The sequence below is a fragment of the Herpailurus yagouaroundi genome, unplaced genomic scaffold (assembly GCF_014898765.1).
Source record: "Herpailurus yagouaroundi ecotype Mexico unplaced genomic scaffold, PumYag 77, whole genome shotgun sequence".
In the NCBI taxonomy this organism is placed as follows: domain Eukaryota; kingdom Metazoa; phylum Chordata; class Mammalia; order Carnivora; family Felidae; genus Herpailurus; species Herpailurus yagouaroundi.
Window position 1 is genome coordinate 93,742,200 of NW_024412388.1, and position 17,325 is coordinate 93,759,524.

Sequence of the window (17,325 nt, forward strand, 5' to 3'; positions counted from 1 at the left end):
ATAAAATCTTTGGCTGTCCCTGAAACTGTGAAGATGCAAGGTAGACTCCAAGGAGCCCAGGGAAAGCAACAGATGGAAGGCTAATTAACTGACAAAGATCTCCGCTGGCATCCACTAAGTGGGAGTGTAACCAAGTTAACTACCTCATGAACAAAAGTCAACACTTTTCAAAGGCAGATAACAGAATCCAGAGCCTCAGCAATGAATCCACAATGTGCAGAATACACTAAAAAATTTTTTTTAATGTTTATTATTTTTAAGAGAGAGACAGAGTGTGAGCGGGAACAGGGCAGAGAAAGAGGGAGACACAGCATCCAAAGCAGGCTCCAGGCTCCGAGCTGTCAGCACAAAGCCCAATGCAAGGCTCGAATTCATGAACTGTGAGATCATGACTTAAGCCGAAGTCAGACACTCAACCTACTGAACCATCCAGGTGCCCCATATTTTAAAAGTGACTAGATATGTTTAAAAGAATAAAAGGGCGCCTGGGTGTCTCACTCAGTTGAGTGTCCAACTTCGGCTCAGGTCATGATCTCAAAGTCTGTGAGTTCAAGCTCCGCGTCGGGCTCTGTGCTGACAGCTCAGAGCCTGGAGCCTGCTTCAGATTCTGTGTCTCCCTCACAATCCACACACAAAAATAGTTTTAAAAAAATGAATAGCACCTCAGTCCTGTGGGACAATATCAGTTATCTAATACTGCATAGAGTCCCAGAAGGAGAAGAGAAGAGGGCTAAAAAAAATATTTGAAGAAGTAATGGCCAAAAACTTCCCAAAATTGATGAAAAAGATAAACTTACAGATCCAAAAAGTACAGCAAACCCGAAGCAGGAAAAATACAAAGAAACCACACTTAAGCACATCATAATCAAACTGCTAAAAGCAAATGATAAAATCTTGTTGCCAGAGGCAGGAGTTGGAAGGGTAGGCAGACTGGGTAAAGTGGGTCCCAAGATATAAACTTCCAGTTATAAAGTAAGTCATGGAAATGTAATGTACAGCATGGTGTACATTATATAGTTAATAATACTGTTTTGCACATGTGAAAATTGCTAAGAGAGACCTTAAAATTTGTCATCACAAGGGGCGCCTGGGTGGCTCAGTCAGTCACGCGTCCGACTTCAGCTCAGATCATGATCTCGTGGTCTGTGAGTTCGAGCCCCGCGTCGGACTTTGTGCTGACAGCTCAGAGCCTGGAGCCTGTTTCAGATCCTCTGTCTCCCTCTTTCTCTGACCCTCCCCCGTTCATGCTCTGTCTCTCTCTGTCTCAAAAATAAAAATGTTTAAAAAAAATTAAAAAAGCAAAAACTGTCATCACAAAAAAGTGTTTATAACTATGTATGGGGATGAACGTTAACTAGACTTACTGTGATCACAATTTTACAATATATACAAATATCCAATCCCTGTATTGTACATCTGAAACTAATATAATGTTATTTATATGTTAAATATACCTCAATAGGGGCGCCTCGGTGGTTCAGTCGGTTAAGTGTCCGAATTTGGCTCAGGTCATGATCTCGCAGTCTGTGAATTCAAGCCCCACATCCGGCTCTGAGCTGACAGCTCAGAGCCTGGAGCCTGCTTCAGATTCTGTGTCTCCCTCTCTCTCTCTGCCCCTCCCCCACTCATGCTCTGTCTCTCTCTCTCAAAAATAAATGAACATTGAAAAAAATATATATACAGGGGCACCTGGGTGGCTCTGTTGGTTAAGCGCCAACTTCAGCTCAGGGTATGATCTCACAGTTCATGAGTTTGTGCTATCAGCACAGAGCGTGGAGTCTGCTTTGGATCCTGTGTCTCCTCTCTCTGCCCCTCCCCCCACTCATGCACTGTCTCTCTCTCTCAAAAATAAAAAAAAAAAGAACATAAAAAAATACACACACACACACACACACATACACACACATATATATACACCTCAATAAAAAAAAAAGATCTTGAAGGCAACTAAAAAAGAAAACAAAAACAACAACAACAACAACAACCATACAAGAGAATCCGGACACAAACACAGCTAAGTGTTCATCAGAAAATAATGGAGGCGAGGAGACAATAGAATGACATCTTTCAAATCTTCATATTATTGGGGCATATGGGTGGCTCACTTGCTTGAGCTCTGTTGGGACTCTTGTATCAGCTCAGGTTGTGATCTCTCAATTATGATATGGGAGCCTACTTGGGAGTCTCCTCTCCCTCTCTCGCTCTGCCCCTCCCCAGCTCATGCTCTCTTTCTCAAAATAAATAAATTATGAAGAAACAACTGTCTCAGATATGGCCCTTGTGACTTTTTGTATACACTGTCAAAAAAGGTAGGTTTATAAATCAGATTTTCAACCAACTGAAGTACATACAACTTGTCCTCTAGAAGTGCTCCAACTCAATGGTATTGAGTATACTATTTTCTAGGAAAGCTAACAGTCTTGTTTTTAAATTTTTGTTTACTATTTTGTTTTGCTATGCCTATACCAGTGATAAGACAATAAAAATTTTTGATGAAATCTTACCTTTTTTTGTCGAATTTTTCCATACATTCTAGAGGCTGTATAAACTGAAGAACTTCATCCCATTGACCATCAAGGATTAGCTGCCTATATAAAGAAAAACACATGCATGTTATCAAATTTGGGTTATACTAATTAAAAGCAGAATAAGAATGAATAAAAGCAGAATAAATGATAAGAATAAATGATAAGCAGAATAAATGAAGCATTAAAACTTCAGTCTGAAGTCTGTAATGAGGTTAACATCCTCAACCACTATACTAAAGTAAATTTTTCACAACTTATTTGTAACAACATATCCTATATGAGAAGAATTTGTGAATCTGCATCCACTTCTCATTCTAATATATATGTGGGGTTTTTTTCACCTATATAAAAACACTGGGCTAAGTCTAAACGTTCCTTTATTTTCCTACTCATCTTACAGTTTTAAAGCTCTTCTGTATTATTTAGGGGCCAATGTATGGCTATATTTCAGACTCACCAAATCAGAGGTTCTTAATTGGGGGTGATTTTGTCCCCAACACATCTGGCAATGTTTGGAGACATTTTGGTTGTCACAATTTGGGGGTGCTACTGACATCAACTGAGTATAGGTAAGAGATGTTGCTAAACATCCTACAATGCACAGGAAAACCCCCACAGCCCCAAAGAACAAAGAATTATCTGGCCCAAAATGTTACTATTGCTGAGGTTGAGAAATCCTGCTTTCAACTGTGATTTCTACATCTCTCAGGCATATAACACTAAAATGTATACTCTGAGAATAAAAACAGCAAGGAATAAGATCAGGTTTTATTCCACTTTAGTGGTCTATGGGAATTTCCAAAAGTTATAAGGCATTTTTACTGCTGTTCTTCTTTTATAATAGCAATTTCCCTACTTCTGGATTTTTAGAACAATATCATTTAAAAAGGGATGGGCAGGAGGATCTAAATAAGATTGTCAACTTTTAAGCCTGCAAATAAGGAATATTAGTAAGAAGCAATCATAACATATCATAATCATTTTACAAAGAGGCATTTTAATATTTAAAAAGAAAGGGCAGAATTTCAAAGGTTAGTCCTTTAAGATGAATACATTTAGTTTAATGAAAAACTTAACTATTCTACAATTCTTTGCATTTTACCTCAGACCAGTAAAACTTCATCAGAAACCCAGCTGGTTCTTGGAGGGGGGATATTTGAGAGCCACTGCTAAATTCCAGGAGTAGCAATGCTTGAAAGACAGGGCCGGAATGGCCTCGGTATTGGTTCCTGAGAATATTGACTAAGCTCCCCTGGGCTAAATGACATTCATAACACCAAATACAAGGAAGTTCAAGGAGTTTAAATAAACTCTTAATACATTGAAGTTTTTTTTTTTTTTAAGTTCCTTTTTCGTGACTTAGGAATGCTTCATTTTTTAAAGCTTTCCAAGTCACAAAATGCCACATGTCCAAGAATCTGTACTCTTCATCAAGGATATTCAGTATCACATAAGCAGAGAGTGCATTTCTGTCTGGAAATCTGGGTTTTTCTTTTTCCATCTAATTCAAGTTAGGATATATTTAGCTTCCCATTTGGCAAATATGTTAATTCTCTTTTGCTCTGCAATTCCAAGAATCTTGTTCTAAGGAAATAATTCAAGATACAGAAAAAGTCCTATGTATAAAAGATGTTCAATAGAGCATTCATTTAAGATAAATTGGAAATAATTTGTTTAAAATTGGGGAACCATTAGGAAATCAATTAAATCAAAAAATTTTAAGTATAAATTTGTAACACAGAGAATCCTTATAATGTTAATGGATAAAGAAGGATACTAAGTTATCCTTCTAATAGAATGTAACAGAATTGCTTTTTTTTTTTTTTTTTAATATGCACAGAAAATCATCAGCATGTAGTGTGTCTGGGTGACGGGTATTTTTCTCTTTTCCTTTTCTATATTTTCTATAATGAATACATCTATATTCATTTCTATGGCCAAAAAGATGGTATTTCAGAATTTTTTTTTTATCCTTCTGGAGTCTCTTATTTTTTAAATCAAGAATTTTTCATGATGATGCCACAACCACAATGGAGTTGTGACTCTAGTTTTTTTAATGGACTTCTTGATCTTACTATTGAAAAGATTCTATAGAAAACATGACTTTGTAAATGTTCTATTATAAAAACAAACATTATTTTTACAAATTATATGGCCTTTTCACGATTATAAATATCCCACCTGAAATACACATATTATTTCATTAATACTTAACACTTCTTTGAAGGAGCTACAAACCTTATAAAACTAACGAAATCATACCTCAGAAAAAGCATATCATCTGAAAATAAGCCGTTTATGACTCCACTTTCCTTCTCGAGGGCTAACATACTAATGTGAAGTTTCTTTGAATTCAAGAAGTCTAAAATTAGTTTAATAATTTCAACCTCTTTTACATTCACTGTTTCTTCAGCCGTCATGTTGATAGCCTAAATATTAAACAGAACAAAAACAAAAATTAGTCCTATTATTTTATTTCTAAGTGTTATTAACTGTCTGGAAACTATACATAATAGGTTTCTTGGAAATATTTAGTATAGGTATTTTGAAATTAACTTAATATTTATCAAAACCAGTCATTCTTTAAGATGGAATAAAGGTTATGGCTATAATTTTTTTAAGTCCTTATCTTTGAGAGATACACACTGTAATACTACAAATTAAATGATATAAAGTCTGTGACTTGTTTCAAAATAATACAAGAGGGGATTGGAAGAGGTAAAGATGAAACAAGAATAATGACTATTGAAGTGGGGTAATGGGTAAATGGAGGGAGATTCACTTATATTTGCTATGGTCTGAACACTTGTGTCCTCCCAAAATTAATCTGTTGAAATCCTAATCTTCATATTGACAGAATTAGGAGGTAGAGCCTTTGAGAGGTGATTAGATCTTGAAGGCTCTGTCCTTCAGGGGATTAGTGTCCTTCAAGAGGCCCCAGAAAGACAGCTCAACCCTTCCACCTTGTAAGAATACATTGAGAAGTCAGTAGTCTGCAACCAGAAAGAGAGTCCTCATCAGAACCTGATCATGTGAACATTCTGATCTTAGATTTCCAGCTTCCAAAGCTGTGAGCAATAAATTTCTGCTATTTATAAGCCACCCTGTCTACGGTATTCTGTTAGAGCAACCCAAATGGACTGAGACAATATTATTCTATTCTTACACATTTTTAAAATCTGTCATAAAAAAGAACATTTTAAAAGTCATTAATAACCATGTTTAGCCATGTCCTAAATACCTTGCCGTAGGCATACACTCATTCAATAAGCAGCTTTTTCTCTGTGATAGGCACTGTTCTACTTAGGAGACACTGGCCTTGTCCTTAAGAAGCTTATAGTCTATAGCAACACAAACTATTATATCTTGTACTTTGGAGTCAAACAAAACAAGGCTGATTAAAAAGTACAACTTTAACTCATATCAACCTAAACATGAACAAAGATATTTCAGTTTTCTACAATCTCTTCTAACTTTTACCTACAAGTTTGCAGTGATACAATTGAGCACATAGGTTATGAATTCATAAAGATTTAGAACTAGGAGGAATTCTGAAGATCATTTCACAGATGAGATCACACAAGTTAAATGGCCTAAGCTGTTGGAATTTTCAAATGTTAAGGCTAACAGCAGTACAAAAGACTACGATGCTAAAGGGACTAGCTGCAAAGACACATCATCACGCATCATCAATGAAGCAGACTATTGTAAGCACATCTTTCTCACAGGACCAACTAACTTTAACCAAGTTCACAGAAACAAACACACATATGTATGCAAACGTGTTAATTTTTTTCCAATTTGTTTATTATCTTGTCAATTTATTTCTTTATAATGAGAACTGTAAATGTCCAGCAGACTAAAATGCTCATATCAGATGAGTAGATTTTCTCTTTTAGGTAGAGAAGGTGGCAGGGTAAACAAGGGACAGAACATGGGAAGATATCATATGACTCAAATATTTAATGACATCAAATTAAGCTAATCTCCTACATCAGGCTAATCTCCTACATCCATCACCACAATAAGGACATGCTTGCCTCAAGAAACAAACAGATCACCAATCTCTTTCTCAAAAGGGCAGCTGACCAGTCTGCATGCTTTGGGTTTCTCTTTGCTCTCTTTTGAAGTAACCATCCTCCTGTTCACAGATTTTGTCCAAAAAAGGATACAGTAAAATTAGTGATATTTCTGCTCACTAAATTTTAATTACATTTCAGAGGTGCCTAAGATTACTCCTAGAGCACAAGGGTTAGTGGTTTTAGCATTCCCCAAATCTTCATATAATTTTTACTAGCAAAAGAATGGCTTTTATTAATTTAATTATCAGAAAAAAAATTGCCCCCTCCATCTTTTAATTTTTTAGTGGGTACTTCACTTATATCACTATGTACCAACCATACAACTTGGTGCAGAATTGAGATGCAATTTTCTATTGTTGTTGAATATACCCAATGATATCGAACATTTTATAGGCCTCAATTTATTTTACATTCAGCCTCAATATGGGAGAACTCTAGAGTTACTATGAATTCCACGTTATGGGGTGCCTGGGTAGCTCAGTCAGTTAAGCACCTGACTCTTGATTTTGGCTCAGGTCATGATCTCTCAATTGGTGAGATTGAGCCCCACATCGGGCTCTGTGCTGACAGTGCGGAACCTGCTTGGGATTTTCTCTCTCCCCTCTCTCTCTGCTCCTCCCCAAATTGTGCTCATGCGCACTCTCTCTCAAAATCAATAAATGAACATTAAAGAAATAAAATAAATCATAACTACAAGTTCAATGCCACCATCATTTCTGATTAATAAAGTCTAAGAGAAGAAATAAATTCTTACAAATACATATTTTTATACTGACTTTACATTTAAACTTTGAATAAATACAAAAAAATGTATACTAACTAACGGAGAATTGTTCAGTGTTTTTAAAAGACAAGCTTTAATTCTATACTGTGAAATTCCTAGCAGAAAAGTATACTATTTTAACCACTCAACCCAGAATTTTAATTCTTATAAGATTCACTGTTGCTAGATAGCATATATAACATAGGCACATGCTTAATGACTATATCTTCGTTATTCTTTTCTAACCACTCTGTGTTACTGAAACGTTTGTAGAGGCTCCCCAAATCCCAGCTATATAATTTAGAAATTAAATACATTATTATAAATATAACTTTTAAAGATAACACATAAAAACATAATTCACATTCTTAATCTCCTTAAGCTATTAATCACTACCAAGCAGAATTTTTCTCTAATTCAGAAGAGTAGAATTCAATAATAAATGTTTCATCCTCCCTTCTCAGGGAAGATATAAAACAGTAAGAGTTAACTAGCTTAGAAACAACTAAAATTATCTTTTAAATGAGATGTACAGTACATAAGTGTACAATAAAGTTTACTTGAATTAACTTAAGGTGCAAAAATCAATGAAGAAATGCTTCTTAAAAGGTAAGGAGTAGATGATTTTGTTTGCAATTATTCTAAAAATCATTCAAAAGGACAGAACTCTGGCCCTTTAACCTATTTAAGCCAAAGTCAGCTCTGACAATACTGTAGGTTAGATATGCCAGCGCATGGTGCATGTGAACAATTACTCACCAGGCAGAATTTATGTAGAGCCAACAATAAAGTGTATTCTGCTGAAAACTGAAAACAAAATGAAAAAAAAAATCAGAATGTTTCTGTATTTCCATAATAAATGACACACTTACCTATAAAAAAAAAATCACAAAAACATCTCTATGTATTTAAAAAAAATAAGTTTTTACTTGGGGAGTCTAGGTGGCTCAGTTAAGTGTCCAACTCTTGGTTTGGGCTCAGGTAATGATCTCACAGTTTGTGAGTTTGAGCCCCACATCTGGCTCCATGCTACTGGTGCAGAGACTGCTGTGGATTCTCTCTTTCTGCCCCTCTCTTGTGCGCTGTCTCTCAAAATAAATAAATAAGCTTAAAAGAAAAAAAAGAACTTTTTACTTATATCCAATCCTGGACTAGGTGAGATAAAGAAATGTTTTCTTTAATAATAAGTATATCTGGACACCAGCAGGAAGGTAGTTAATATTTTAGTACTTAGACACAATTAATATCTACAGAAACTAAATTCCAGATGCTGTCTCTATACTCATACTGATTCCTATCTTAGTCAAACAAGACTAGAAGACTATATTAAGGGGCAAGAAATAAAATTATTTTTAGAAATCTAATATTAAAGATAAAATGTTAACAAGAAAAAAAAGAATGTCAACAGAAATATATTGACCTCTATGTATATTTCTATACATGGATATGGAAAAAGTTTTATGAAAAAATATCAGTGGTAACTTTCTAATCAAATATAAATAGATAGGATTTAAATGTTCCTTTGCAATGAGGAACATTTGAAATGTTTCTTTACTCACTTGTAATACAGATTAGAAAGGAAGAAAAATGCACAAAACTAAGAATGACTCACAAGTACAAGATTGAGGGAATCAAGGTACAGCCATTATAAATTTTATAGTCAAGAAAAGAATGCTGAAGAAAAGTTTCATTAATCTCCAACTCCATCCCACACAATAAAAACTACCCTCTTTAATCTTCCAAGTATTACAGAGCATGTAACAATGAATTACATTGCCTTAAGATTCCTGTTTACAGACAAAAATGCAGATAAGAAAATGAAGTACATGAACCCTTTTAATACCAAACTGTAACACCTTTTAATACCAAACTGTAACATAAAACTATTGCACCTTTTCCTTTAAAAAAATAGAGCAATAAATTTAATAAAATAGCATTCTAAAAACTTACGTTGCTGCCAGGTCAGTTAACTGTAAATGTCTGGTCCTTCAGAATTATAAATGTGATGTTGCAAGTCACTTAACATCTATGGGCCTCAATTCTTCATACATAGAATAAGAGGGTTAGGGGCACCTGGGTGGCTCAGTCAGTTAAGCATCCAGCTTCAGCTCAGGTCATGATCTCGCAGCTCATGGGTTCAAGCTGCTCATCAGGCTCCACACTAACAGTGCAGAGCCTGCTTGCGGTTCTCTCTCTCCCTCTCTCCCTACCTCTCTCTCTGTTTCTCTCTCTCTCTCTCAAAATAAATAATCTTTAAAAATAGGGGCGCCTGGATGGCTCTGTCGGTTGAGTGTCCAACTTTGGCTCTCGTGGTTGGTGAGTTCAAGCCTGGCATCGAGCTTGCTGCTTTCAGGGTAGAGCCCAATTCGGATGTTCTGTCCCCTTCTCTCTGTGTCTCTCTCCCACTCTCTCTCTCTCAAAAGTAAAACATTAAAAATTGTTTTAAAAATATAAAAAATATATTAAAAATAGAATAAGAGGGTTAGTTTGGGCAATTTCTAGGATTTCCCTTTAAGTTTTATAATATGCTTTAAGTCACATTTCAATATACTTCTTGTTATTGATATACATATATTCTTAGGGGGAAATATAAAGTCTTGGATAATTAGAAGTCTCTAACATATAAGGTCAGTTTAATAAAAAAGAAAATAGATTTGTTTTAAATCATATAAGCAAGCAAACAAAAGCCCTTCTAACTGCAAAGCTCTGTCATGTCTGCTAATCAACTAATGTTTATAACATGGATACAGCATGTGTCCCTTCTTATTGTTGACAGCTGTTCTTCTATTCATCAATTATTCTAATTTACTTTCTGGAACTGTGAATAATTTTGGCTTAAAGACCAAATTATCTTTAAGCAGGTGTTGCTTAATATAGCTATAAAAAGAAAAGAATTCAATTAACATAAACTATATGTTGTGTATCTGCAGAAAATATCTCTGGGGAAAAAAGACACAAAAAATTGATAAAAATGGTTCTTAAAGGGTCTTAAAGGAAATCTGGATAGTTATAGAAATGGTAAGACTTTCCATTACACACCTTTTTATACCTTTTGAATTTTGTACTATGTACAAATATTACCTATTCAAAAAATTTAAATAATAATATGAAATATAAGTAAGAATTTCCAATTGCAAATTACTTGAAAATTCTAATTGCAAGTAAATGAAAGGTATTAGTAATAAAATGAATATAATATATTCATTAGGTATGTAAAGAAGTAATATTTCAGAATGATTTGTAAATTTTTTATAAGACAAGACTTCTTCTCAGATCTGATTCAAATATTATTTCAATCTTTCTTTATGAGATTAAAGTATGTGTGTTCTTTCCATATTGAAACTAACAAAAATTTAAAAAACATATTTAATTGCTAAAGAACTAAAAATTTACAAGATAAGCAAAACTAGTTTTGACTCAGACTGTATAATTAAGTCTTGTAACCCAGAAAATGTAAAGGAAAAAATGGTCAAATCTGGTACTAAAAATGTAAACTGTAAACCTTCCATTTAATAGAAGTTGTCATAAACAAGAGACAAAGGACAAATCAGGAATAAACACAACACACATAAACGGTTAAATGGTTACCAATGAGAACAAATAGATAGCATCTTCAAATCAATACCCCCCTCCCAAATTCCAGTTGAACAATGAGCAAAGACTACACAGACATTTCACAGAACTACAAAAGAGACCAAAAATTTATGAAAAGATGTTTAACCTCACTAGTGATACTAAAACAAGACACCATTTATGGCCTACTAATTTTGGCCTACCTGATAATACCTAGTTTTGGCAAGAGTGTGGGTAAATGCCCTTTCACACATTGTGTTAAAAATGTAAACTGGGACAAACTTTTTGAAAAAGACTTTGACAACATAAATTCTTATCTATAAAAAAATGTTTTTAATGTTTATTTATTTTTGAGAGAGAGACAGAGCATGAGCAGGGGAGGGGCAGAGAAAGGGAGACACAGAATCCAAAGCAGGCTCCAGGCTCCAAGCTGTCAGCACAGAGCCCAACGCGGGGGGCTTTCACGAACCATGAGATCATGACCTAAACCAAAGTTGGACGTTTAACTGACTGAGCCACCCAGGCACCCCCTCTATAAAAATTTTAAATGTTTATACTCTTTGACTCACCAATTCTAATTCTACTTCTAGAAACTGATCCCAAAAAAGTACTTGCAAATACACACAAAGATACATATACAAAGATGTTCCTTGAAGATTTGCTTGTAATAGAGAAAAATGAGTAATGAACTGAGCTCTCATCATAGCAGTATTGTTAAATTATGGTAAATTCATAGTACAGAATACTAATGCATACTCACAGTGCAAAGGCACATCACAGAATATAGCTATTAATAAACATCTGTTGAATGGATAAATATAAATGCATCCACTTATTTTTGATATCTGTCTAAATAAAGAAAGAAAGGTCTGGAGGGATACATATCAAACTGGTCAGAGTGGTTACTTCTGAACAGGAATTGTAATGGATGCAGGGCATGAAACTAGGAAGAGAAAGGAGTTGAAGGGGGACCGTTTTAGTCTTCATCATTTGTATTATCAGAATGGTTTACAACCAATATATATGCATGCATTACTTGTATATTTATACATACATTTCTTACATGAATACAATTTTTAACTCTAAAAAGAAAAAAACTATGAAAAATTACAGGATTAGATTCCAAAGGTTCTCTTCTATATCAAGATAGTAACTAGAATAGAATCCCAAAGATAGGATTAACTGCTATGTTTACAATGAAATAATTATTGGGTACTATTCTAAGATCTTTACTTACGTTGTTTAATTGATCCTTATAACAGTCTTATGAGATAGGCAATTTCATCCCCATTTAACAGATGAAGATATTGGGCTTTGTAAGTTTAAGAAATTAACCCAGGGGCGCCTGGGTGGCTCGGTTGGTTAGGTGTCTGACTCCGGCTCAGGTCATGTTCTCACAGTTCATGGTTTGAGCCCCGCATCGGGCTCTGTGCTGACAGCTCAGAGCCTGGAGCCTGTTTCAGATTCTGTGTCTCCCTCTCTCTGGCCCTCCCCCACTAATGCTCTGTCTCATTCTCTCTCTCAAAAATAAATAAACAACAACAAAAAAGAAATTAACCCAGTATTTACATTAAGACTAAACATAAGGATGGAGCTAAAATGTATTATGCTAAGAGAAATAAGTCAATTGGAGAAACACAAATACCATCTGATTTTATTCATATATGGAATTTAAGAAACAAAACAGATGAACATATAGGGGTGGGGTGGGTAGAAAAGGGAACCAACCACAAGAGATGCTTAATGATAGAGAACAAACTGAGGGTTGATGGAGGTAGGTGGGTGGGAGATGGGCTGAACAGGTGATGGGTATTAAGGAGGGCACTTCTTGTGATGAGCATTGGGTGTTAAGTGATGAATCACTGAATTCTACTCCTGAAACCAATACTGCACTCTATGTTAACTAAATAAAATTTAAATTAAAAAAATAAAAATGCGGTTCCTGAGTGGCTCAATTGGTTAAGCATCTGGCTTCAGCTCAGTCATGATCTCACAGTTCGTGGGTTCGAGCCTCCCATCTGGCTCTGTGCTGACAGCTCAGAGCCTGGAGCCTGCTTCAGATTCTGTGTCTCCCACCCTTTCTGCCCCTCCCCAACTTGCACATGCACTCTCTCTCTCCCTCTCTCTCAAAAAATGAATAAACATTAAAAAATAATAATAATAGGGGTGCCTGGGTGGCTCAGTCAGTTAAGCATCAGACTTCAGCTCAGGTCATGATCTCCTGGTTCACCAGTTCCAGCTTCATGTCGGGCTCTGTGCTGATGGCTCAGAGCCTGGAGCCTTCTTCGGAGTCTGTGTCTCCCTCTCCCCTGCTCATACTCTGCCTCTCTCTCTCTCTCAAAAATAAATAAAACATTAAAAATAATAATTTTAAAATAATAATAATAATTTAGAGGCACCTGGGTGGCTGGCTCAGTTGGTTAAGCGACCAACTTGGTTTCTGCTCAAGTCATGATCTCGTGGTTCGTGAGTTTGAACCCCGTGTCAGGCTCCAAGCTGGCACTAGGGACCCTTCCTTGGGATTCTTCCTCTCCCCTCCCCCCACCGTTCTCAAAATAAACAAACATGAAAAAAGATTTTTAATAATAAAAAAAGATTAAACATATATTTCACCAGCAACTGAATACTTCTTTCAGAAGTACATCAGGACATATATCTTGATATCAGCATCCATGTCAATCAGGAAATCTTTAAAAAGTACCAGAGGGAACCTATTTAACAGGGTAGCAAAACAAAGTGGAGGCAAATTTTATATTTACATATATATTATATATGATTAATCTTTGTATGTTAATCATGATAAATTTTATTATGTATATATATATGATTAATCTTTAGGTCAATTTTTCATTAGCTCCTCAAACATCTGAGCAAGTAGAACTCTTCAACTCTTCATTTTTTCCACAAGCATCTGGGCTGCCTTATCTTGGTAGCCAGACAAGAAATTGTCTCCCCCTCCCCAATTCAAATCCTAAGCTTTGCAGCAATGAAAATTAGAATTTCTGACTGTGAAAGGGAGACCGAAATACAGAAACAGAAAGGACAGGCAGAGAGCGAAAGAGGAAGAAAAGGAGAAAGGGTAGGAAAAAGGAAAGAAGGAAATACAGTAGCCAAAGGTTACAACCCTGGGCAAGAATGGAACCATAGTCTGTGAGATGCTAAAGCTCTTTCTGCTATATCACACTAATTCCCAAGAAAAGGAAGGGCAAAGATACTTCACAAAAATAAGGAAGGAGTCATCTAAACATGTTAAAGGAAAAAACTTCACAGTAGTGAAATAATTTTTAAAAATTATTCCAACTGAGGACCCTAATTTTATGATCTTTCACACTGTTTTTCTATTAAACAATGTTAATAGGGTAAATAGACTCCTAGATAAAATCCTGCATTAATAACAGTCTAACCAGAATTTTAAACATGCACTTTTAATAGGAGAGACAAAAAGGATTAGCCCAACTGTGTAAGAAACTAAAATAAAATTAGATATTACTTTTCTCTTTTTTTTTTTTAATAAAGGTTTCTGGGAGATCATCAGTTCTTTTTTTTTTTTTTTTTTTAAGTTTATTTATTTTGAGAGAGCAAGAGAGCGAGAGCAAGCAAGTACACGAGCCAGGGAAGGGCAGAGAGAGAGAAAGACAGAGAATCCCCACAAAGGGTGGGATATGGTGCTCGAACCTACAAACCATGAGATCCTGACCTGAGCCAAAGTCAAGAGTTAGATGACTGACTGAGGCACCCAGGTGCCCTGATACTATTTATCATTTAAAAAAAAATCTCTCCAGATCTAATAAAATATATTTCTTAACCCTTATTTAATCAACCCCACTTAATTTAAAATTGTTATCTAAATGAATATTGCCATCAAAAAATAAGGAATATTGAAACTGATAGGAGGGAAGGGAACCAGAAGGAAGGAAGGAAGGAAGGAAGGAAGGAAGGAAGGAAGGAAGGAAGGAAGGAGAAAGAAAAGAAAAAATTAGATCTAAGAGCTCTAGAGTTTAACTTTCAACTTTAAAATGGACCTCGGTCTTTAAAATATCTATGAAAACCACACCAAATATAGGGAAACCTAGATAAACCTAGATAAATTTAATAGTGTGTTGCTACAAATGCTTCACTCTGAACACAATTTAGCTTTTAGAGCACAACTAAAAGCAAAATCAGTGTTGATTTAAAGCATAAGAATTTTTATTTATTTAATTTTTTTAATGTTTATTCATTTTGAGAGAGAGACAGAGTGCTAGTGGGGGATGGGCAGAGAGAGAGGAAGACACTGAATCTCAAGCAGGTCCCAGGCTCTGAGCTGTCAGCATGGAGCCTGACGCTGGGCTCGAACCCACAAATCACCAGATTATGGCGTGAGTTGAAGTCAGACACTTAAACGACTGAGCCACCCAGGGGCCCCTATTTTTATTTATATAAAAAATTGTTTTAATATTTATTTATCTATTTTGAGAGAGAGACAGAGAGCATTTGAGCAAGCAAGACGGAGGGGGTAGGAGAGGGGCAGAAAGAGAAGAGAGAGAATACCAAGCAGCCTGTCAGCACAAAGCCCAACATGGGGCTCTCGAACTGAGATCTTGATCTGGGCCGAAATCAAAGAGTTGGACGCTTAACCAACTGAGCCATCCAGGAACCCCTACTGCATAAGAATTTTAGGTCAAAAAACAAAATGTGTAGAGAATTTTTTTTATTCTTAAATAATACATTTTTAGTTCACTTGCCTAGAACATGGTTCGGCAGATCTCTTTAAGACCTATCAGACCTTTGGGGCACCTGGGTGGCTTAGTTGGTTAAGCCTCTGGCTCTTGGTTTTGGCTCAGGTTATGACCTGGTTTCAGGATTTCAAGCCCTGTGTCGGGCTCTGTGCTGGCAGCATGAAGCCTGCTTGGGATTCTCTCTCCCTTGCTCTCTGCCCACCTCCCTCACCCTGCACTGCCTCTGTCTCTCTCAAAATAAATAAATAAACTAAAAAAACAAAAAACAAAAAACACTATCAGGGGCTCCTGGGTGGCTCAGTCAGTTGAGCATCCGACTTTGGCTCAGGTCATGATCTTGAGGTTCATGAGTTCGAGCCCCACATCAGGCTGTTTGCTGACAGCTCAAAGCCTAGAGCCTGCTTCAGATTCTGTGTCTCCCTCTCTTTCTGCCCCTCCCCTGTTCACACGCTCTCTCTCAAAAACAAATAAATATAAAAAAAAAAAAAAACAAACAAACCTATCAGACCTTTGCTGTGTTCTCTGGTCTCAGACTGAACAGCTTCGTCAGAAAACTCACAGATGGTGTCACTGAACTCAAGAGAAACCTAGCAGTAGGTATGGGCAGACCAAAGCAAGTCTATTCTTTAAAACAATTTAAAATGAGAATCCCACTTACTAGTGAGCAACAGTGCTACTGCTTGATTACACAATTATTAGACATTAGGCAGAACTAAGAATTCCAGGTCTCCTGACTCACAGGCAAAAGCTTTAGGTGTTAATCATACAAAGAATTAAAAGATTTTTTAAACGATTTATTACTTAAATCATCACAGCAGCTCATGGTAAAAATTCAAATGTTTATTAGGCAGAGTTTCAACCTATAAAGATGTAAATAAGAAATGTAGAAAGTATATATTCTTTTTTTTTTTTGAAGTAGGCTCCACACCCAACATGGGGCTTGAACTCACAACTTTGGGATTGAGAGTCACATGCTCCATCAACTGAGCCACCCGGTGTCCCTAAAGTTTATAATCTTAATATTTGTAATAAAAATTAACTCCAAGTACAAATTAATGCTATATCAACCAAAGTCAAAGTAAAATATTCATATAAACTCATACTATATTCCTTATTTATTATTTGTGTGTTTCTACTTTATTTATGGTAAAAATGATGTTTTATCTAAGAATACAATTTCACCTTTCATTATATGAGACCTCTAGTATCATTTTCTGTCACACCTAAAGCCAAGGTACAGAAGTGTGCTTTGTAAAACAGATGAAGAATGTCCTTCATGGGGCGCCTGGGTGGCTCAGTTGGTTAAGCATCCAACTCTTGATTAAAGCACAGGTCCTGGGGCGCCTGGGTGGCTCAGTCGGTTACGCTGCCGTCTTCGGCTCAGGTCATGATCTCACTGTCTGTGAGTTCGAGCCCCGCGTCAGGCTCTGTGCTGACAGCTCAGAACCTGGAGCTGCTTTGATTCTGTGTCTCCTTCTCTCTCTGCCCCTCTGCCTCTGGAGTTCTGTCTGTCTGTCTCTCTCTCTCTCTCAAAAATAAATAAACATTAAAAAAATTTTAAAAAAATAATAAATAAATAAAGCACAGGTCCTGACACTGGGGTCATGGGATCCAGCCCCTCACTGGGGTTAAACTGAACATGGAGCCTACCTGAAAGTCTC

General features: G+C 36.1%; 1 protein-coding gene across 9 annotated transcripts in view; it reads right to left on the reverse strand.

Annotated features, from left to right (window-relative positions):
- The window catches only part of WDR47 (WD repeat domain 47), a 69,431-nt gene that overhangs the window by 46,112 nt on the left and 5,994 nt on the right, over positions 1 to 17,325 (reverse strand). For 8 of the 9 annotated variants that reach the window (XM_040471183.1, XM_040471186.1, XM_040471189.1 and 5 more), the window contains exons 2-4: positions 8,133 to 8,180; positions 4,791 to 4,957; positions 2,505 to 2,588 (exon numbers count right to left, since the gene is read on the reverse strand). In XM_040471183.1, coding sequence (XP_040327117.1) covers positions 2,505 to 2,588; positions 4,791 to 4,948 — 242 coding nt within the window. In that variant the 5' untranslated portion in view covers positions 4,949 to 4,957; positions 8,133 to 8,180. The remainder of the gene's footprint in view (positions 1 to 2,504; positions 2,589 to 4,790; positions 4,958 to 8,132; positions 8,181 to 17,325) is intronic. The other variant, XM_040471184.1, reaches the window with a different exon arrangement.